This window comes from Alnus glutinosa, chromosome 5, assembly GCF_958979055.1.
Source record: "Alnus glutinosa chromosome 5, dhAlnGlut1.1, whole genome shotgun sequence".
NCBI lineage: Eukaryota > Viridiplantae > Streptophyta > Magnoliopsida > Fagales > Betulaceae > Alnus > Alnus glutinosa.
This window is the reverse complement of record NC_084890.1, coordinates 458,291-481,029: the sequence shown is the minus strand read 5'-3', so window position 1 is coordinate 481,029 and position 22,739 is coordinate 458,291. Positions and strand designations below refer to the sequence as shown.

General features: G+C 34.6%; 3 protein-coding genes across 5 annotated transcripts; 2 read left to right on the top strand and 1 right to left on the bottom strand.

The window, feature by feature from the left end:
- Nucleotides 1–2,698: 2,698 nt before the first annotated feature.
- On the top strand, nt 2,699–5,007 carry LOC133868605 (WEB family protein At1g12150). The gene is made up of 2 exons (XM_062305538.1): nt 2,699–2,875; nt 3,324–5,007. Exons 1-2 carry the CDS (start codon nt 2,699–2,701, stop codon nt 4,827–4,829), a joined length of 1,683 nt encoding a protein of 560 aa, XP_062161522.1. The 3' UTR covers nt 4,830–5,007.
- A 318-nt stretch (nt 5,008–5,325) lies between these two features.
- LOC133868604 (SEC14 cytosolic factor) lies at nt 5,326–11,886 on the bottom strand. Of its 3 annotated transcripts, XM_062305536.1 has the most exons (12): nt 11,612–11,886; nt 11,468–11,496; nt 11,156–11,244; nt 9,760–9,843; nt 9,550–9,639; nt 8,621–8,698; nt 8,365–8,418; nt 8,183–8,242; nt 7,913–8,008; nt 7,042–7,143; nt 6,819–6,899; nt 5,326–5,989 (listed from the first exon to the last, which is right to left on the bottom strand). In XM_062305536.1, exons 4-12 carry the CDS (start codon nt 9,760–9,762, stop codon nt 5,660–5,662), a joined length of 894 nt encoding a protein of 297 aa, XP_062161520.1. In that variant the 5' UTR covers nt 9,763–9,843; nt 11,156–11,244; nt 11,468–11,496; nt 11,612–11,886; the 3' UTR covers nt 5,326–5,659. The 3 variants fall into 3 exon arrangements, with proteins under 3 accessions (XP_062161520.1, XP_062161518.1, XP_062161519.1); XM_062305534.1 differs by lacking the exon at nt 11,156–11,244; XM_062305535.1 differs by lacking the exon at nt 11,156–11,244 and having other exon boundaries at nt 9,586–9,639; nt 11,612–11,883.
- A 5,248-nt stretch (nt 11,887–17,134) lies between these two features.
- Nucleotides 17,135–19,506, top strand: LOC133867734 (U-box domain-containing protein 35). Its single transcript, XM_062304499.1, has 4 exons — nt 17,135–17,690; nt 18,351–18,469; nt 18,561–18,676; nt 19,157–19,506. The coding sequence occupies exons 1-4, from the start codon at nt 17,354–17,356 to the stop codon at nt 19,374–19,376; spliced, it is 792 nt and encodes a 263-aa protein (XP_062160483.1). The 5' UTR covers nt 17,135–17,353; the 3' UTR covers nt 19,377–19,506.
- Nucleotides 19,507–22,739: the final 3,233 nt, after the last annotated feature.

Here is a 22,739-nt window from a genome sequence, read left to right as displayed (position 1 = left end):
CAATAATGAGGCATATATATATATATATATATATATATATATATATATATATATATATATATATATATATATATATATATATATATATATAAAATATCCACCGTCCATCGGATAATTAACTTTTAATAAATTTATCAATACGTTTTTTACTCAATTTATTAATATATGTTAAATATGTTACTTAATATTTATAAGTATTTGTAACTTTGTATTAGTTAACATATATACTAACAACTTAGCTATGAGTAAAAAAAAAAAAAAAACAGTTTTTATTTTATTTTTTTTCTATAATTTTTTGTTATTTTATATTTTTTTAAAAATTTAATAATTTTATGAAATCTATTTTTGTCATTTAGGGGAACATTGACTTTTTTTAGTAGTTTGAGATGAGACATTGGCACTATTGGTAGTTTGGAGGAACATTAACAATTGAATGGTAGTTTTGAAGGAGATATATAGATCGTATCACGATCGATCACTTAGATCGTACTAGTTTTAAGATCGATCGTGGTACGATCATATGTGATCGATCGTGATAAGATCTAAATGTGATTGATCGTGGTAGGATTTAAGTGTGATCGATCCTGGTAGAATCTAAGTGTAATCGATCGTGGTACGATCAATGTGATCGATCGTGGTACAATCTAAGTGTGATTGACCGTGGTACGATCTATGTGATCGACCGTGGTACGATCTATGTGATCGATCGTGGTACGATCTATGCGATCGTGGTATAATCATGTGTAATCGATCGTGGTACGATCTATGTGAAATCTTTTTTTTTTTTTTTTTGTTTAAACGGCTCTAATTTGAGACATTTAATTTAAAAACGGTTCAAAATTAATTATAACCGTTTTGTTAAAACGGCTCAAATAACCCTTTTTTTCTTTTTTTCTTTTTTTTTTTTTTTTCTTTTTTTCTCTTTGTACTGTAAGCTTATTTTGGTGATGATCAATTGATTATCAATTCCAGAGTTTGTGGTGGCCGGGATCTTTTCGATAAGGATCAAACATACTTTCATTGAATCAATCATTCATTAAACATTTTGACCCTTCAACCGTTCCAATGTATGAAGGATTAGTCCATCTAATAATAGATAGTCAATGATGGGTCGGTTTGAAGATAAATAAATTGTTAGTTGTAGATCGAATATTATAATTCTCATATTTCAAGCTTAACAAAAGAAGAGTTTGGACAATTTTTCCAAACTGATATTTATCTTTAGTGCATGTTAAAATTGTATGTGAAATCATATACTTTATTAAAAAATAATGTGAGTATATACTATTACATCATCTAAAGACACTTTAATTTAATAGACTAAATAAGAGGTCCAATCAAATTTTTTTTTTTTTTTTTTGAAAAAAAATAAAATAAAATTGTATTCATTCATTACCGCCTACTACTTAACAAGCCTAATAATATTTGGGCATAAATTTTTTCCGGATTGAGTTTAAGAAATTTTCTTTAATCTAGTCTATAAAATTGTCATGTGTCCCTTAACATGCAAGAAGTTTGATTTTTTTTTTTTTTTAACTAGCATGTGTGAATCACATAACTCATAAAAAAATTATTAGCTTCTCACACGCTTAAAAAACACACAGCAATATTATAGACTAAATTAAAGAAAATTTTGAAAAAAAAAAAGAAAGAAAAGTCCATAATATTTAGTCCTTAACATAAAGAGTATAATGGGACATGTGTCTCCTAAATTTGGATGGAAACCATTAGAGTGTCACATCAACATCAATAATAATGCAACGTGTATTTTCTATAATAATTTTTTTTTTTTTTTTTTTTAAAAAGGGTCATGGGAGTGGTTATTCACCCCCCTTTAGCCAAAAGCTGTGATGGTAGCTGAACCACCTATTTGAATCTCTTTTATTTTTTTTAATTTTATTTTTTTATTATATAGAGACAAGTGTCGCATTATTATTGGCGTTGATTTTGCATTTTGGCGGTTTTTTCATCAACATTTCAAATGGAAGTTCAGAAAAAGATTGATTGATCATTTTAAACTTTTAATCCACTTCTTAAACATTAAGGAGCTAATTGAGAATCAATGTAACTGCAAAGATTGATTTTTTTTTTTTTTTTTTTCATTTCTTTTTAGAGCAAGTTGTGACAGTCAGGGACACCTCTGTCTTTTCCCAAACTACTGTACGGTGGACAGTATTTACCGTTAAAAACCACCAATAACCTCTCTGTCTTTCCCGCTAAAATAGCTGAACAAAAAGCTTTAACCAACTTCATTCTCAGCATGTTCTTGTTTTCCAACGGACCCAGAAATTCGAAGAGAAGAAAAGGTAATATTTTGCTAATTATAATAAAGTCAAATACATCATGTTTGTTTTGTAAATTCAATCTCCGGCTTGGAAACTCATTGGAAGGTCTCTTTGAGGGTTCAATTAATTGTTTTACTACCAGGTTTTTGTGATTCGTGTAAGGCTCTTGCTAATGGTGGATCATGGATTCACAGTTTCCAAATTTTTGAATGCTTTTCTGTTTATGATATTACCCATCTTCTGTTCTTGCTCCTTAATTATTTGATTAATGTTAATGTTGCATTTTATCTTTCACATAACATTGGAAGATATATGCTGCAATCTTTCACATAACTTTGTACTGTATTCATGGATCTCGTTTCTGTATGATGTTAATTTTAAATTCATTTTGCAGTAAATTTTCAAAGGAAGAGATGGTCAATAGACACATAAAAAATCACCAAAAGGCTCCAGGTTCTCCAAGGCCAGAAGTGGGAGAGATTGATACCAGGGCACCTTTCCAGTCTGTCAAAGCTGCTGTTAGTCTATTTCGTGAAGTAGCTGTCTCTAGGGAGAAACCTGCCGTCAAGAAGACAAGACTTTCTTCAGAGGTAAATAGGATTATTCCATCGCCAAGGAACATTATCTTAGAAAGAATACAGTGCTGTTTTATATGATACAATTAATGATTTAACATAGTATCTTAACAATTAACATCAATTTGTTATCTGGGATTTGTAATGAAATACCTTTTAATTTGACTTTGATGTTGCAATCTTCCGAATAAATTCATCATTTCTTATTAGTTTTTTAGACAATTGGTGATTTAACGTGCTATCAAAACAAAAGTTTTGAATCCGAACTCTGTCTCCGTAATTCACATTTCATTTAAATTGAACATTTCACATTTAGGACTTCACGGGCCAACATAAAGCTTATAGGACAGACAACTGGTGATTTAACCGACAATGTCGGTCAACATATATAAGATAAAAGGATTTCTCATTCTTGTAGTTGATTTAATGTCATAAAAGCGTGATCTTCTTCTTTATTTGCCAGAATGTACTGGCCAACGAGACGCAACTGCTATTGGCCCAGAAACAACTAGGCAGGATTAAGCAGCAGCTAGAGAGCTCGGAGACAACAAAAGCTCGGGCACTTGCCGAGCTTGAAAAGGCAAAGAGAACACTTCAAGATTTAACCACCAAGCTCAAAACTCTAAGCGAGTCCAAACAGTCAGTAATCGAAGCTGCAGAGGGTGTCAAGAATCAAGCCAACAAATTGGGAGCAGAAAAATCGAGAAATGGGATCGGACGTGAAGATTGGAAAGAAGAAGTGGAGCATGCAAGAAAGGAGTACATGGCCACCGTCACTGAGCTTGATGCTGCAAAGCAAGAGCTAACCAAAATTCGGCAGGACTTTGATGCGGCCTTGGAAGCAAAACTGGCTGCATTCCAACAGGCAGCAGAAGCTCAGCGTTCGGCAAATATTAACACAGAAAAGGTCAGTGAGCTTTCGAAGGAGATTGCAGCTATGCAGTTATCAAATGAGCATCTAAAGCTTGCTACTCTACAAGCCCAACAAGAACAGGGAAAGATGGTGGCGGCAAAAGATGCAGGCCTTCAATCATACAAATCCGCAAAGGAAGAAGCAGAGAAAAAATTAATGTACCTGAAAGAAGAGGTTGACCCAGAATCAACTAGAAATTTAGAGGCCATATTTGCAGATACGAGTGCGGAGATTGAAGCTGTACAAGAGAAGATGAAGGCGGCACATGCTTCTGGAATGGATACTGTGAGAGTTGTAACCTCGGAACTCAGTGAAGCCACAAGAACACTGCAGGAAGTTGCAGAAGAAGAAAGCTCTCTTCGAAGCTTAGTGAGTTCGCTTAGGCTGGAACTGGAGGATGTGAAGAAAGAGCAAGCTGAATGCAAGGCAGAGGCAGAGGCAGAACTCGAAGACAACGATTTGGATGTCTCTGCTGATCGACTCCAACAGCTACTATCAGAAGCCGAAGAGATGAAGAGAAATGCTAACGAGCTTAAGCAAGAAGCTGAAGCTACCCGAATGGCTTCAGAAGAAGCGGAGAAAAAGGTAGAACTTGCCCTTAGAGAGGCCGAGGAAGCAAAAGCGGCAGAGCAAAGAGCCCTTTCTGAGATGAAGATTTTTTCTGGGAAACAGGATAGTCTTCATTCTTCAAATTCACAGCCTGGCGCCTACATCAAATTGACTATGGAGGAGTTTGCGTCCTTGAGTAGGAAAGTCAAGGAGTACGAAAATTTGGCTGAAAATAAAGAGGAAGCTGCCATGGCACACTTAGAAGCAATCGAAGCAATTAAAATTCATGCAGATAGGAAGTTGGAGGCCAATTTGAAAGCAATCGAGGAAATCAAGGTTGCAACTGAGATGGCCCTAAAAAAAGCAAAGATGGCAGATTCAGCAAAAACAGTGGTTGAGGGTGAACTCCGGAAGTGGCGACAAGATCAAAAAGCGGGCTCTGAAGCTGCTTCTACTATTATAGAGCATTCAGGGAAGTCAGCAGCATCATTTACCCAGCTGTTCTAGGACTTTAAAAGCGGTTCCTGCCAGAGAGATCAGGATGAACCAAGAGAAAACATCTGGAGCTCATCATACCAGGTGAGGAAGCCATGCCAGATTTTTGTCTTCCATAAAACAATTGTGCAAATGTTAAATGGTTCAGAAACAGAACAGAATGTCAAAACCTGGTTTTGTGTAACCAAAAATTCTTGGGAGTAATTTCTCCCTTTCATTGGATTCTCAGAAGAAATTGATAACAAGGTATATCAATACAGAAACAAGGGATGAATACAGACTGGAAAAAGAAAGCAGAGACACGTGTCACATTTTAAGATTTGCTTTCCAAGGGCCCTTTCAGTTGCCTAGAACATTGATGTAATGGCAGCTATGAGAGAACATGGCTATTGGAAGCAGTCAGCAATCCGAGGACAGAAGCCCAGCTATCTAATAAACTCCCATTTTTTAAAACGGGCCACCACAAAGCACTACATATGGTTTAACAGTCAAAGCTAGAAACTGCCAATGGCTAAAACATACTCCTCTGTGCTACTAACATTCAACTTAAATCTGTGCAACTCAAAGTGAATTCTCTGCTTCACTACTACATGTCAGGCTGGGGACAGCTTTAAACTGAGGATCCAACCAATTTGTCAAGTTACATACACCATATTAGCTTTTCCCTCTGAATTCATGTAGGGATAATATAAGCTACTACTTTTACATTCATTTTATGGTATAACTAGAATGGTAGGACCAGAAAGACCACATTCCTTCTCTAGCAGCTCCAACAAAATGAACGGGCATCAAAGTGTTTTTCATATCACTGCAAATCATTAAGGATATTGAGCTACATAATTTCATTTATCATCAATCCTTAGCCTATGTAGCGAGTCAGACATCCCATTCCCATTCCCATTCCCATTCTCAAACTTCTGTAACTCAGTTTCTAGAGTTTTAGCGATTTCCGTCCCTTCTGCTCCAGGCTCAGGCAGATTCACATGAAAAGAACCCTGTTTTATGGGTTGAACAGGTTCACGTTTCAAGCATTGCTGCTTGATGTAGTCGTAGAGCTGTCGATGAAAGGGATGGTCGAGGGAAAAGCAATTTTCATATCCATTTTCTGCATGTCGAGATGATCCAGAGCCTTCTTTTCTACAGAAATGTGGTAGAGAAGCATAGTCCATTATCTACATGAAACACAAAAGCCAACAAGATTAGTCATCTGAAAGAATGGAACAGGACTGAACATCATTCAGTAACCTATCAAAAGGAACATCTATTCCGCATATTCACTAGTGCGTCCCGTAGTAAGGAAACATCCACCCTTTATCTGTAGCCCCTCAATGCATCTTCCAACGAGCAATTGACATTGGAAGAGGAATACAGGATGCTTGATTATTAACTGAAACCAATCAAGAGGAAAACTTTTGTTGTAACGCCAGTATCCCTGCCTGAGTCTGTTACAAGTAGAAAAACAACCCAACCCGCACCATGGCCTTTAATGATAGTTCCACCTAATGGTGATTATGTAAGCAGGCTATAAAATTTGAATAGTGGTTGCTTTTCATCAGTGAACATACTGAGTCAAGCTTTTGTTGTAACGCCAGTATCCCTGCCTGAGTCTGTTACAAGTAGAAAAACAACCCAGCCCACACCATGGCCTATAATGATAGTTGCACCTAATGGTGATTATGTAAGCAGGCTAATATTTGAACAGTGGTTGCTTTTCATCGGTGAACATACCGAGTCAAACTACTAGTTATAACAGACACCATTACTTTTGGAACTGTATATTAAAGACTTGAAGAGGAGAGGACATTGACAACTGCAATCATAAACAAAAGAACCTGTGAAGGAGCTAAGACAGCTCTATGCTGATCAAAAGGGAGAAACAAAGAGAACGTTTAACTAAGAATCTTAGGGATATCTAAATTGAGTACTATAAATAAGATTTGGATAACGGGGGTAAATTTCATGAATTTCTCAATATTTTAAGACATTCTGAAACCAACTTACTTTCAAGAGCTCATCTCTGCCACTACCTGGCAAGACCTGAACTTTTTTCCTGGTTCTCTCCTGCAATAGAGGCTTGACGACCTGTTAACAGTTCAAGTGTCACACTCTTGCCATGCCAAAAAGGTCATATCTTACAAATATTTTGCAAATCACTGAAGAGAAACACTGGAAGAATAGCAAAGCAGGATATATAATCATAATGATCTACAATGTTGAGGCTTACCTTCCAACAGGCTGAAAATATATATGGCGCATTTACAATGTAATATGTATTCGTCTTCTCTGGGTAGTTCAAGTCATCAATGGTAGATATAATTGTAAATAACTGCATGAACACAATACGCACGACTAAGTGAATGTTACATGGATTTAGAAGTATATAAAATTCAAAACTCAAGAAAAAATGTGCAAAGTTGTTCTTGACCGTTGTGTACCCCTCGCAATGTACATCAGCGAGTATAAGATTAACTCAGACTCCTAGGCTTCAGACAATGTATCTAGATCTAGAATTCTTCTTTTGGGGATAGTTTACTTTTTTCAGATTCTTCCCCAAGGCAAACTGGATTTGCTTAATGCTGAGCTTGATAAGGACGAATAGTATCAGAATATATTTTCAAATTACCAATAATGATTTTGTACGTTGAAATATCAAAAAAGCCTTATCAGCAACTTTATTCAGTTCTTTTTTTCTTCATATTATTCACAGTATTTTGTGATGTAGGGTTATTCATACATTACTTATCTCAGATTTCAAAAACCATATTTTCACGTATAAAGTCTATGGGTGATTATGTTCCTAGTCTTGAACTCTCATTGATCCATCTTGAAAATGTCCAAAATTCATTCAGTGTTGGTCATATATTCAAAGTCTGATAAAAATAATGTGTACGAGTTGGTTGCGAAATGCAACCCTGCTCATCCAAGTACCCGAATAAAGTGAAATGCAATAACTCTATTTTTTTTACTAAATCCTAAACAAAACCAAGATATATCACAAGAACAAAAATTTAGGGGGTACTAAGGAGACTATTTACAATGTTCAATGGGGTAACAGGGAAGGGAAAACAGAAAACTTCAACGATAGCAAATTATACCTTTATCTGGCTCAGTGCTGAGAGCTTGAGGCCAGTCATGTCCAAGACTTTCACGCATGTGGTGATAGGCCGCCCATATTTTTTAGATGCAGCAGGCTACAACAGTTTATATAAGGGTCAAAAAGAATGACTTAATACATTTTTTATGCAAAGTGGCTATGACAAAGTATACAGGTAAAAATATCAAGGGAAGAAACTACTCATATAAAAAAATTTATTCACTAAAAAACCGAAGAAATTTTCTAGAAGATGGCAAATTTTATTACTCACCAAAATTACACGGTCCCTATATTCATTCATTTGAATATGTGACTGCACATAGTAGTGGACCTACAAAAGGAGAAGATATACAAATAAAAATCCTTTATTGAGATCAAGTGGTAGAAATTTTTGTTCCATATCAGACTTTGTATCAATGAACCTTCAATAAGGAATGTAATCGTAATACTTACAGAAGCTTTATCAAACGTGCTGAGGCCAACACCCATTGCAAAGATGGGCAGTCCCTGGAGAAGATGGAAAGAGGAATAAGTCAAGAGCACAGAGAGCAATGCAATTAACAAAGTTAAATTTGAATAAGGTGCTCCACATGAAGCAATATACTGCAGAATTGAATATGTAAACACTACCCTGGCCAAAGGGAAAAAATAAAAAAATAAAAAATTGTAAAATCTGTAAACAAGATAAATTTTTGTTAAGAATGAGCACCTCTCTTGAGTGACCTGACACTCCTATGAGCTGTGAATTACGCACCGCTCTATAAAGTTCAGCAGGAACTATGGGTTTCTGCATAAAGAAACAGCATCAAGATCAAATACATAAGAACTAATTGGCATTACTATATTTATGATTTTGGCTTCATTTTTGCAAAATTACCTGAGCAACACAATTTGTGACCAAAAAACTATTAATGTGCGTGCAATGAAAAAGAAACCATGGTTGCATTTAATGTGTTGCCTTTCTGAATATGTGTGAATGAGAGAGAGAGAGTGCACTCAAACAAGAATTTAGTAGTTCAATGATATCAATTACAGAAATCATTTAAATGTCTGATTGATGTTATAAAACATTACTGTTCTTAGTCCAACGACAGCACAGTCCGCCGGCCAGCTCTAACATGATTCTCATCCATAATAAAGATAGCATTTCAAGAAGCCACTGCTATGACAATTAGATTAAAAAGTTATAACCACATGTGGGCTCTATAAGTTTAGAACTATGAATTGGTCACGTAGGCATTCACAATAATAATCATAAAGTTAATTTTATGTTGAATGTAGAGTTAGTTCATGAATAATATCAATCTTTCCTCAACTTGCTACACAGAGGTAGATTGCAGACTATGAGATAATGCATTTGATATCATGCAATAGATTGTTGACTTCAATCAATCACATAATATGAACTTGGTTACCACCTTGTCGTAAACAAAAAGTACAGAAAGGATTCTATGAGCTGATCTATAACTTGATGGATCAAATTAATCAAAGATCTTTGGAAAATAATTAGTTAATAAAACATGTCTTTGGGAAAATAATCAGAATTTTTTCTTTTTTTTTTATTGGCAAGTTACACACCCGATTGGACTTGAACCGACAATCAGAAATTAACAACCTGTAGACAAATAATCAACTTACAGAAAAAAGTAACACCAGAGCAGACTGCAAACTTACTGCTAAGATGTTGTCAATCTCACTCTGTACCCTCCAGTTTAAACAATCCACCAACTGAAACATCATTTCAGGCACAACATGTCATCAATAAAAAGGAATCAAAATCGAACTGTTTCAATAATATAAAACCGTGACAGATTCACAAATATTTCAACCAAAAGAAACATATCTAACCATTTTATGGGCTTTGGCAACATTCCCCTCCCTTGCTTTCAGGAAACGCACCAGAGTTTCAGTTAAATATCCTTGATGAACATTCTGCAGATAGAGAAACAATTTGGCAAATCCATATATTCAACTCAAATATCAATAAATTTTGAAGAGGTACATGGCATGCAATGAGGCTCAATACAATCATTACTTACCTACAAAACACACTCAATTTTTCACTGACCACATAAAAAAGAAGGAAACAAAAGAAAGGACATCTTCCATCTCCTCAAAACCTTAACAAATGAATTATATCCATAGATAGTTTATTCCAATGAATTAAATATACAACATAAATTTCATCATCATTCCAACCAAATTTATTTTTGTTTTCCCTCGGTTGGGTAGATATAATGGTATCGTATGGTTGAGTCTTAGATGCTTTGATGCAGACAACATGCAAATCATTTTTCTTACTTCCCCCTCCAAACTTGCCTCATATTTTGGATGTTACAAAAACCAATTTGATGTTGTTTGACACTTTGCTCGATGTAGTAAACTTGCCTCATATTTTGGATGTTAGGAAAACCAATTTGATGTTGTTTGACACTTTGCTCGATGTAGTTTAGGGATAATAAGATCATGAATGTGATTATGAGACCAAAGAGTCTCAACACCATCGGGCGAGCTTTTCATAAATCTTGCAATGTAACGTGCTCTGATAGCTAACTACATTTTAACTGGAATGGGATTTCTACTGAAATTGCAACCAGATATTTCATAAGATGACAACCCAAGGGGTGACATATTTCCAGGAACTGCTGGTTTGATGAGCAAGAGAAGTATTGTAATATGCGTCAAATTCCAAGGACAGCCATTCTTTCTTTTTTTGATAAGTTCCAAGGACATCTAGTCTATAGTCGGCCCCTTGAAGAGATTCAGATGGAAAAAGACTTCAACAGATCTAGTTACTTGCTAAAAAGGGAATCCGCTAAAATCCTCGTGGCCTCTAGGTAAAAGTATCAAACAGCCTCTTCCATTGAGTCCTAATCCACTAATCCTTATGCTATCAAGTACTATCACCCCTGGCCACATATCTCCTCCAGTTTTGTTCTCCTTGGTCACGCAGTAAAATATCAAATTAATTGGTTAAATGAGAATGTATGGCACCTGAACCTTATCTAACTCCGCGTGAATAATTAGAAGAATCTCTAAAGCAATTTATCAGAGTTAATGACTCTAAAGAAAGAGAAGAAATTAACTACCACTTTTTTCAGCTTACGAGCTTAAATCATATAGGTATTTTAGTTAAAAATAACTTCAGTAGATAATTTTAAAGCATGGCGCAAGATTGAACTAGAACTACACGGAATAACTCAGCCAAGACTTTGCTTTGAATCAATGTCACAAGCCAGTTTACCACAAAAAAAAGATCATCAGAAGACCCAGTGCCCAGATCAAAGTATTCAACCAGCCGACTAAGTTAGATTTCAGGATCAGCTCTAATGCCTACAAAATTCAACGAAACACAACAAACATCTGAAGCTCATATTTTTGGCCAACGCAAAACACCCACACACACCCCAAAAAAAAAAAAAAAATCAAAAAATACTAAAAAAATGTAAACTTTAGAAACAATAAAAGAAAAAGAAAAGTACTTTGAAGGCATTGACTCAGGTTGAAGACAAATCGGATGGAGCATAAAATATAGGAAAAGAAAGAAAATGCTAACCTGAAATGTGCTCTTCAATGGCTCCTCAACTGCACATTATTAGAAAAAATGAAGAAAATAAATGCAAAAAAATAAAGAAAAATAATTACGCAACTATTTGATGGGTGAAAAAACAAACAAAAAATTGAAGTTGGAGAAGAAGACCTCGATCTATTAGAGCTTGGAACTGGTTAATCGCTTCCTGAGAAACGATCCCCATTTCTTCTATTTTCCCAAGTGCACACCCCAAATTCACAAACTTATAAGCTTCTCTCTCTCTCTCTTTTTCTTTTGTCTATTTGGTCTTCACCAAAGCTTTGGTAATTTGCACAAAGACAAATACCATCAAAAGAACAGAGTACAATAGAAACTCAAAGAGAAAGCTAAGAGACAAAGAGACAGAGAGGTCAAGAAAGGCGGGCCTACAACCTCACCACCCCCACTTCCATTCTCCACCTAGAAATTTGTGTCCCTAATTTTATTTTATTTTTTTATTTTCATTTGTCTTTTTTGTGTTACTGCTTCAGTATTCACCCCCCCCCCCCCCCCCCCACCGAAGTATTTGGACCGTATGTCCATTTACTCCGGTGGTCCTCTGCATTTGACAGATCCTCTGTTTCAGGATTCGCATATTGTTTTTATCAACGTGGGATTAAGATTCGGTACACGTACTCGATACCTACTTTAAATGGACCGCCCAAATAATGGCAACAAATAAGAAAAAATGTGGCCACAAACCCGCGACGGAATTATTTGGTTATCCAAAATTGACAATCGGGGCTGTTACAGTTGAACCACCCACTCTTTTGGTTTTAAGGGATGGTTTTTCCCATTCCTAAACCCTCGTTTGGGGCGACCCGAATCATCAAAAAGGAAAATTTTGTCACTTTAACAATATTTAAGAAGCACATATTTTTTTAATAATATTAAAAAATATTTTATTAAATAAAAAATAATACATACTTTTTAAATGTCTAGGAATACAAAGTTCTTCCGTCCTAATCGGAGAAAATCGTTATACCGTCACTTTGAAAATTATTTTTATTTTTTTATTTTTATATGGTCCCAGTTGTTGTGCAGTCTTAGTCTTCAATGTATTTTATTACGTTACACATGATGAAATAATGTAAAATTATGGAGTTTAATAAATCTCGGATCCATGTTTTTTTTATTTTTTTTTGGTGGGTGTCACAGATCCATGCTTGGGGTCTAATTTATATGCTGACGAGTGACGATATGTACCGTACATTATTGCGGGTCCCGTTTCCATTTTGTTTATACTAACCTGAGCCTCAATCAGGTCCAATCTTTCCCAATTAATACCCCAAAAAGGCAAAACTTCAACCCTACAAAATAGGTAGTTCGGTGGGTGGATCTCAATTTATATTTAAGATTATTTTATTGTTCTCTAAAAAAAGAAATTATTTTATTATATTTAAATATGATATAATGTCATTTAAAATTATATAGGCTATTAAATTTATAACTTTTGACTCTAATTACGTGTCAACAATAAGGAAATTATGTGGCATTCATTTAAAAAACAAAATCACGGGTGATCTACATTAATAAAGGAGTTATAATGACCAAAATGGAAAGTAATTGGAGCTAAACGATTCTCTTCTCAAAAGAATAGGGATCCTATTACCTTCCACCACGAATGCATCTTTGAATATGGCGAAACTACGTCCGATGACTCGCATTGTGATTTGTGACTCAACAGCCTTGTATTTTAGGGACCACGGACATCTCGGGCATGGACCTGGATCTCCTATATTTAGGATGCTAGAATTATTATGGATCGGAACTATTTGAATTTAGAATATAATTCAAGCAACTCCAAAAAAATTAAGAGCGTAAAGTCGGCCGATTATAATTTATTAATAACTTGTAATTGGCAAACCGGTCAACTGTTTTTGTTATCGGTTGTAAATAATCGGTAACTAATCTCACTGGAATGGTTATCGATTTAAAAAAAATATTTAAACTGGTTATATATATAATTGCTGGATAACCAGCTACTTGGTTACCAAAGTCGGTTCAAGATTTTGGCCAACCGGTTACTCCTATTACAGTTATCGGTTTTAACTGATAACCATTAACTGTAATCAGATTTTCATCCCTAATAAAAGTTGTTGGGTTCATTTACCCCACCTGTTCACTATATATGGTAGTGCTCTATTTGCTGGCAATTTAAGCACACAAGTATAGGAAATACTCATACCTAGGGCATGTGATTCTAGTAGTGCAATTTGATTGTATCTCCATTGGAATAAGGTTCGTACAATTAATTGTATAAAGTTTTTGCAAATTAGGGCAGGTTGAGAAACACACGCCACTCTCTTATAGATTAATATGTAAAAAAAATTGGTATAAATCAAATTGTAAGAAGTTGTATAAATTGCACGATAATGACTCATGAAAAGGGTCGGTGCGAGCGTATTTACTCTGAGAAGCTCTGAATTGGAGGGAGGCTCCCTTGCCGTCTTTGTAGACTGTACGAATTGCGCGTGATCAAACGGGCATTGACGGGAGATCTGCTGGTATCCATCCTGATTCCTCAATCGGACGAACCGCTACATCCAGCAAAAGAATGAGTTACCAAACATGCTTTGAAAGACAAGTTGGTCTAATTAAGCGTGCAAGTTGACGCGTGACTTAGTTAGATAAGCCATCTTGGACTATGACCAGATGAATCTCAACCTGGTCAGAGACAAAGTCTGACCCTTCGGATAAAAATCTCTTCTAAACTGGCCGGGTTAAGATCTTTCGGAATTTTTACGATGGTGACAAAACCGGAGAGTCCCTTTGGCCCGTAACCCTTTCGGTTTTGAAATTGGGGGTGCATACGTTGAAAAGGAACTATGGGTCTGAGAATGGGGCCCCCTAAATTCCCTGGTTCCGTCTAAATATATATAACAGGTGGCGATTTTAGAGGCTGAGTTCAGCTTGGAGAAAATTTATGTGGGTTTTAATGCACCTGGTTTACTAGAAACGGGCATTCCGTGTAAGCCAATAAATTGGGAAATTGGGCTCATACAGCCTTGTACACTCTGGTTGGGTCCTAAACTCCTTGGGTAAGTTAGTTTAGAATGCAAGCCCACAAATACTTCTTCACTCCTTCAACCCAGTTTGCAAGTTACAATTTGGAGTCCATTTTTGGCTCTGCAATTTTTCAAGTAAAAATTGTAATTCTAATCAAAATCGCGATAAATATACCGTTTGAAAAATCTAATCCTGTGTTTGAATTTTGGCTTGGTTTGGGGAAGACGGAGGTAAAGAAGGCCTGTAATAGTTAACGGCATGATCATTGGTCCAACCTCCTCGATTTTCTTTTCTTTTTCTTTCAAATTTTTACTGTTAAAAGATATATTATTTGCACAACTTTTACATAATAATTACACAATAATATTAATATATCTAACATTTTTTTTAAAATAATAAAAATATTAAACACATTAACATTGATGTGCATAATTATTATGCAATTAAGACATCTCGTAAAAGAAACGCGGTATGCACCAGAAGAAAAAGAGCAAAAGAAATCCTGGCCGAGTGGCACTGAAGTTGCCACGAATCAAACAAAATGTCCAAATATGACAACATTTTAGATGCGACTTGGGGAGAATCGTAGTGGATTTTTCTCATCAACCATTCCAAAGAAACGAACTGCCCCAGTCCAGACCTTAATATATTTATTTGAATATCTACAGTATAGAATACGAGATTTAGATCTTCAGATACAAATTAAAAAAAAAAAAAAAAAAAACTTTTTTTTATTAGAACAAAAATAAAATTGACTTTTGAGATATTCTTTCTAATAGCCGCGATTCCTTGATGCCTATGGATATTCCATATAAATTTGACCTCGACTGATATAAAAAACTAAATAAATAAACTTTAACAAATTATTTAGCTCCGTAATAAATTTGACCTAGACTGATATAAAAAAACAAAATTTAAACAATTAAACTTAAATATTCAAAACTTGACTTGGCTGAAATAGATGCTTAGGTATATTCGATATTCGATTCCGTACATATCGCTGCTAACACCTCCCGTACAACTTGAGCACATCTCTAGCATTGAATTTCCTATGCTCAAGTTTCCATTTAGTGTTGTGGTAGTTAATTTGTTTAGTCATGTCTGTTTGTTATTTTATTTTTTTTTTATAAAAATATTTATACTTTTTCTGAAATGGTATTCATAAAAGTAGTTCAAAATAATTTATGTTGTTTGATAATATTTTTGTTTTAAAAAGAAAAAAAAAAAAAAGAAGAAAGATAAAGTATTATAACTATCAAAACTTTCACCAAAACAGCCAAAAATAATTATTTTCAAAATAAGAACATTAAAAAAAAATCATAAAATACTTAAAATAATTTTCAACTTTATATGACATCAAAATATTTTTCAAACTAAAATCAATAAACAACCTCCAAATCCTAGTAGGCTCATTAAATTTTACTCACCAAAGTAGCTAAAAATTAATTTTCTCTATTCTGGTGAGCCACGTTTTTAAAAATTTCCCAACAACCTCACCATTTTAACTATTTATTATCACTATTCCATTTAAATAATATTTTTTTTTCATATTTTTTATTTTTTCTCTATTTAATCTTTTTACAAAGAATCCTTCATGTTTATGAAATAAGGACATTATCGTGTGAGAGAGATGGGGGAGATGAAAGAAGAAAATGAGAGAAAAAAGAAAAAAAGTGTACTGATCATATGAGAGAGAAAGATGAAAAAAATTTGGTGAGTGAGTTGGTGATGGAAAATGCCTCATCTAATTTGGTTAGTAATTTCAGTCATCAAATTTTTTTGGTTAAAATGGTGAGGCTGCTAGGAGTGGTTTTTCAATGTTTTTATCAAATTGGCTCACCAAAATAGCTAAAAAACTATTTTGATGAGGCTACCAAGAATGCTCCATCAAAATAGTTTTTTAATTATTTTGGTGAGCCAATTTGATGAAAACATTAAAAAACCACTCACAGCAGCCTCACCATTTTAACCAAAAAATTTTGATGAGTGAAATTACTCACCAATTCTGATGACTAATATTCACTCACCAAATTTTGTTTCACATTTCTCTCTCACATGATCAACACACTTTTTTTCCTTTTTTCTCTCATTTTCTTCTCCCATCTCCCATCTTTCTCACATGATAATGTCCTTATTTCAAGAATATGAGGAATTCTTTGTAAAAATATTAAATAGAGAAATAATAAAAAAAATTTGAAAAATTATTATTTAAATGAAATAATGAATATTGACTAGTTAAAATGGTGAGGCTGATAGGAGAATTTTAATAAAGTGGCTCACCAGAATAGAAAAAAGTGATTTTTAACTATTTTGGTGAGTAAAATTTGGTGAGGCTACTAAAAATACTATTAGTACTCTCTCTCCTTAGTCGTTACCTATTAAAAAAAAAAAGAAAAGGGACTACCCAAAAACAACAAAATAATAATAATAAAAAAAAATAAAAAAAAATTGACTCATTGTGAAATATCAGAAAAGGACAAGGGCGCTGTGCAATATACATTATTATACATTACTCTAAAATGAAATATTTGTCTCTTCTTCGTATAGAGCCTAGGGGCAAGTGGCAACCCGGAAAAGTTGAGGTAGAAGAAAATAAGAGCCCATTTTGATTAGCTGACCCTTGCGTTGAAATAAATGCAAGACGTTAAAAACGCAAAAGTTTCCATGTGCTCCAGCTCCTCCTGGTCATTGTTTGTAGGCTACTAGGCTTGTAGCTTCTCCCCTCGCCATAGCTTTTTGCTTCTCACGAGTCACGCCACCCAAAAAAAGAAAAGGAAAACTCAAGAGTCAAATCTTTCCGACCGAAAACCCCTGTCATGGTGATCGGTTCTTTCGAAAGTTGAGCCAAAGACGTCGGTGTCGATGTCAGAGGAAACTTATCCGCAGTGCGATGAAGCTAGTGCCGGATACCAGAACCAGTTCAGAAAATATAGCAGTGTGTCCGAGATAGAGGAAGAGAGTCCAAGCGAGACCTTTGAGATCAACCATGGAGTACCGATGGCATCGATCAGAGAAGAGGTTGAAGGCAGTTTGTTTTCGTTCGATGTTCAGAACTGGGAAGATAGCGTGTATGTGGCCGTGGGCAAGAGCGACTCCAGCATGGACGCGCTAGCCTGGACATTGAAGCACGCTGTTACTCCCTCCACCATCGTCTATCTCGTACATGTCTTCCCGGAGACACGGTACATCCCAAGTCCATGTAAGCTTTCTCTAGATCTCTCCCTCTCTCTCTCTCTCTCTCTCTCTCTCTCTCTCTCCTGTTGGCGACTCACGGTCAAATCGGTGCATTGACAACCTTAGCCACCATTGACTTTAATCCTAACAAAGACAAAGAATTATAGGAGATATTTTTAGAAAAAAAGGTTGAAAGATATTGTCAGTATATACTGTTGACAAACAACAAATGGCATGCATGAATCACTCGAAAAGTGATTTTCGATTTGTGTCTACATACAGCTGCATGCCCTTGTCGTAATTCATTCTTAACGGCCTACGTTTAATTTCTGCTGAACGTTTGTTTTAGTATGTAAATCAACGTCAATGGTGTAATTAATTGTAAAGTCAAGTTGAAGGTCGTTGATGATCCTCATGACCATCTATATATGCCTGTTCCTTTTTGAATCCTAAGCGATTGGATCCTCTCGAATTCCTAGAATTCGAGCAAGGAATGAGAGGGGTGGAGGTCCTAGGGCGCAGAGTAGGTGGATCTCGCACCTGGGATAGCCGGAAAATCTGCTTGCCGCACCCCATCTCTCATTTTTAGGGATTCGGGCAGGAAATTTCGAAAAATCTGAATCTACCGTTAATTAATATATAAGATGAGTCAAAACTATAGTCTAAATTATCTTTGTGATTATAGTGGGAAAGCTTCCTAAGAATCAAGTGAGTCCAGAGCAAGTGGAGAGCTACATGGCCAAAGAAAGAGGCAAGAGGGGAGAACTCCTTCAAAAATTTATTGATGCATGTTCCACTTCCAAGGTACATAACCTCCAATTTATCATTTTGTAGGAATGTAATTAATTATGTGAGGTTAATCTTCTTAACTTGTAGAAAGATAACATTGAAACAGGTTAAGGTAGACACCATTCTAATAGAAAGTGACACGGTTGCAAGTGCTATCCGGGACCTCATTCCTATTCTCAACATAAGAACGCTGGTTGTTGGAACAACCAAGTCCAGTGTAAGGTACAAATTTAGAAGAGAATTTTAAATTTTTATGACTTTTTTTTTTTAAAAAAAAAAAGTTTGCATCTCCTGTGGATGGCCGACCACCCAATGCCTAAGGGTGGGATCCACCAGGAGATGAGGGGGCAAATTTTTTGGTTGACATGCAATGCCATGTCAGAAAGTAATGATCTTTTGTCAGTTAAAAACATAATTTTTAACCACTTTGTCCATGTAGCAAAATGATTCTTAGTTAACTTTAGGGTTTTATTTCTTCAAAAAAAAAAAAAAAAGTATAAACAAAAGTTAGCACGTGTGCAAAAGTGATCATAACTGTCTTAAAGTAATAATATTGTATCATATCTCCTGTGTGTATGTGTATATATATATATATATATATATATATATATAGCATTACTCATTTCAATATATGGGGAATTGAAGCAACCTTTTTCTCATATGCATATAATTAACTTCTCATTCAAATTATCAAATGGGTAGGAAATCAAGGTCTAGGAGAGGCAGTGGGGTAGCTGATCAAATGCTTCAGAATGCACTGGAAGGTTGTGTGGTTAAGATCATATGTGAAGGAAAGGAAGTGATCGAGACTGAAGAGATGATTGAGTCACCTTCTCCACGTAGCAATGACATTAATCCCAAGCCTACCCAAGAGGAAGATCAACGTAACGATACCTTTTCATGTATGTGTTTTAAAATTTAAACCCAATTAAGTGTATGAAAGTTGTACTACATAATTGCCATGAAACACTTCAAGGTTATGGACAGATTTTTGGGATAGAATCAAACTGCATGTATCTGATGTTGCATATTAATCTACACTGACTGCGCTCCTCCATTTGTGATTATCTTTATATCCTCCTTGAGTCTTAACATGGCTTTTAAAATCACAATTAAATGTGTGATAAATCATTATTGAATTTTGATCAAATGATAATTTTAAAAGACACATAAATTTTAGAAGGATTCAAGAGGGATATGTGTCCTCTTTTATAACATTACCCATTATTTTGTTATAAATAATGTTATTCGTTAGACCTATCTATCATATATATACACATATCACACCGGCTGACATGATATATTTTAAATTACTTATATTTTCTGTGTTCCATTAAAAATGCTCGAAGAACCATGGGCTTTGAAGTACCAGATTGCCTCAATTTTTGCCATGCAAGCTTCAAAAGCAGTAGCTTTCAAGCTTTAGGATCTAAAGAAAACATAAGAATATGAAAATTAAAGGGAAAATAGCGAAATAATAAAATAGAGATCCTAAGTGTTATATTTTGCTTTTATTTACTGGATGATAATATAATACAAATAATTCTATTTATAAGGAGGTGAAGAGAATAAAAAATTATATGAGATATCAAATCAAATTTAAATACATTTTTAAATCAATGCTAAAGTCGAATTTAAGAATTTTATAATATCAAATCTCATGGATCCGACTTCCCTGCGGTAGTTTATTGTTTTTCACTTAAAAATATTTGCAAAACTTAAACTAAATAATAAAAAATTTATTAAAACTTAAAACTTATAAAAATAATAATAATTAAAAACAAAAAATATAAAACCTAAAAAAACAAAAGGGGTGGCGGGCGTTGCCCAAGGTGGTGGCCGACCACTCATTTTGGCCGATCTGGGGTGGACGAACCACCCCAGTCGGCTTTGGTGGTGATCCGGCCACCCCCAAAAGGCCAAAAAACAAAACAAAACAAAAAAAAGTTAGGGGTTTGAGGCCACCCCCATATCGGCCGTATGGGGTGGTCGAAACCACCCCCAGGCCCTTGGAGGTGGTCCGGCCACCCCCAAAAGGCCAACAAACAAAAAATAAAAAAAGGTTTTGATTTTGGGGGTGGTTTCGACCACCCCATACGCCAGATTTGAGCCACCCTCCAAGGTCTTTGGGGGTGATCCGGCCACCCCTCAAAATCCTAACATTTTTTTGTTTTTTTTTTTGTTTTTTAGGATAAGCCAATAATGGGGTGGCCGGCCACCCCCTGACAACGCGCGGCCACCCTTTCTGTTTTTTTTAAGTTTTTATATTTTTAGTTTTTAATTATTATTATTTTTATAACTTTTAAGTTTTAATAAATTTTTTATTATTAAGTTTAAGTTTTACAAATTTTTTTAAGTCAAAAATAGTACCGTTTTGTAGAACTACAACACCCATATGATAGTTTAAACTACTGCATAAAAGTTGATCCAAATCTCATAGCATATTTATAGCATATTCTAACGAGGATGAGATGAACATGTCCATAAAATCCAAGGAATTATCATCGTGTCATACAAATTCGAAACTGTTAACAGACAACAACGTACAGCACCACCAGATTTCCATGGTGTCCTGGTCAAAAATATAATATATAATATTAAAAAAGTCTTTTTCATATTAAGTGTTGTGACCTCCCAACAACCATTTAGGTCGTGACTTTCCGGGGGTCTAAACTGATCGATCCATTTTTTAGACTACAGAATTCCAGTCAAACGGAGAACCCCAACGACACAGTAATTTATGTACGGCTATTTTTTATTTTTTTATTTTATTTTTTAAAAAAAGGAAAAAAAAAACAAAAAAAAAACAAAATTGATTGTTGACAATATCGTTTTATGACCAGCCACGATTCCCTCCTACCTTAATGGATATTCCGTTGCTGTTTTCATACAAAAAGACTAAAAGAGTGGTTAAAAAAAAAAATTGCCAAATTTTAAATCCAATAATAATAGAAAATATATGACTTGAGAGTGTATTTTTAAAATTTTGTGATTTGAAAATATATATAAAAAAAAAAAAAAAATTGTATTTTCAAATTACAGATAAGGGATATGATAATTGTAAAATACACGTTTCAATTCACGATTTTTAAATGTTAAACTATAATTTTAAAAGTCAAACTACAATTTTACTAAACACTTAATTACATTATTAAAAATAAGATTTCAAATCACTATTTTTAAATCGAACTTCTTAAAATTACAAATTCAAATAGATCCTAAAAATAATGATTAAGAAGTTCCTACATGAGATGAATCACTCTCTCCAATAAGGTTGGTAGTATAAGTAATTACTGATCATGACAAATTATTTTAGTATATTTTATATTTCTTCAAAATTGAATTATTTGTTTTCAAATTAATTAAATGTTGAGATTTTATCAAATCAATAATTTTTTATTTTCAGAATATCTAGAAAAATTGTAACTGGAGAGGAGATAAACGTTGAATTGTTAAATTTCATAATATCTAGTAACCTCTAATGTAAGGAAATCGTAGTCATCAAATTTAATAGAGAAAAGATTGTTATACAACTCTTAACACAATTTATGACAACTTCAACAATTTTTTTACAAACTAACAATTGAATTTATTTTTTTTACATATGGGTCTTACATATTCAATGATGGAATGTATTATTCTTATATCACATTATTTTACATTAAGACACATTGGGTGTGGAACCCATGTATATGCCCTATGTGTCTTGGTGTAGGATTGATGTAGGATAATGTGATGTAGAAAAAGAGAAATGTTTGGTTGTACACTCTTATCTCACTCCTATCCAACCCTTGTCTTTATGGACCAATAATATTGTTAAAAAATTCAGGGTCCCACTACACTTTCGATACTATAACTCACATTATTGGTCTACGTAGACAAGGGTGGGATATGAGTGGGATAAAAGTGTACAACCAAGCATTTCGTAGAAAAATCATTTCTCATTTAATGATTGATTTTAAAAAATGTTATTAGAGTTGTACAGAAGTTGTAGAAGTATTATATATAAATTTAAAATCAATGATTTGGATTTGAAGATGTAACACCCCGGTCCCATATTGGAAAGAGATGAATAGTTCACAGAAGATACTCATGGGTGTTAAGTCCCACATTGCCTAGTTACTAGGTGAAACTGGGCTTTATAATGGATTATTAGAAAAGCTTCAAATTGACTAGTCCTTTTGAGGTGATAGCGCAGATGTGGCTAGCGCTTTTTCCTGGGTCGTTACAAATGGTATCAGAGCAACCTAGTAATGCCAGGTCATGTGGTACTGGAGCACCACAT

What these genes read in the sequence shown, in the direction of transcription:
- LOC133868604 (XM_062305534.1), bottom strand. Translation starts at nt 11,666, where the DNA reads ATGGGGATCGTTTCTCAGGAAGCGATTAACCAGTTCCAAGCTCTAATA. An exon ending in ATAGGGACCGTGTAATTTTG is followed by an intron (nt 8,009 to 8,182) that starts GTGAGTAATAAA and finishes AAACTGTTGTAG; the next exon opens with CCTGCTGCATCTAAAAAATA. An exon ending in TATTTTCAGCCTGTTGGAAG is followed by an intron (nt 6,900 to 7,041) that starts GTAAGCCTCAAC and finishes AACTGTTAACAG; the next exon opens with GTCGTCAAGCCTCTATTGCA.
- LOC133867734 (XM_062304499.1), top strand. Translation starts at nt 17,354, where the DNA reads ATGTCAGAGGAAACTTATCCGCAGTGCGATGAAGCTAGTGCCGGATAC. An exon ending in ATGCATGTTCCACTTCCAAG is followed by an intron (nt 18,470 to 18,560) that starts GTACATAACCTC and finishes ACATTGAAACAG; the next exon opens with GTTAAGGTAGACACCATTCT. An exon ending in ACAACCAAGTCCAGTGTAAG is followed by an intron (nt 18,677 to 19,156) that starts GTACAAATTTAG and finishes TCAAATGGGTAG; the next exon opens with GAAATCAAGGTCTAGGAGAG.
- LOC133868605 (XM_062305538.1), top strand. Translation starts at nt 2,699, where the DNA reads ATGGTCAATAGACACATAAAAAATCACCAAAAGGCTCCAGGTTCTCCA. An exon ending in AGACAAGACTTTCTTCAGAG is followed by an intron (nt 2,876 to 3,323) that starts GTAAATAGGATT and finishes TTTATTTGCCAG; the next exon opens with AATGTACTGGCCAACGAGAC.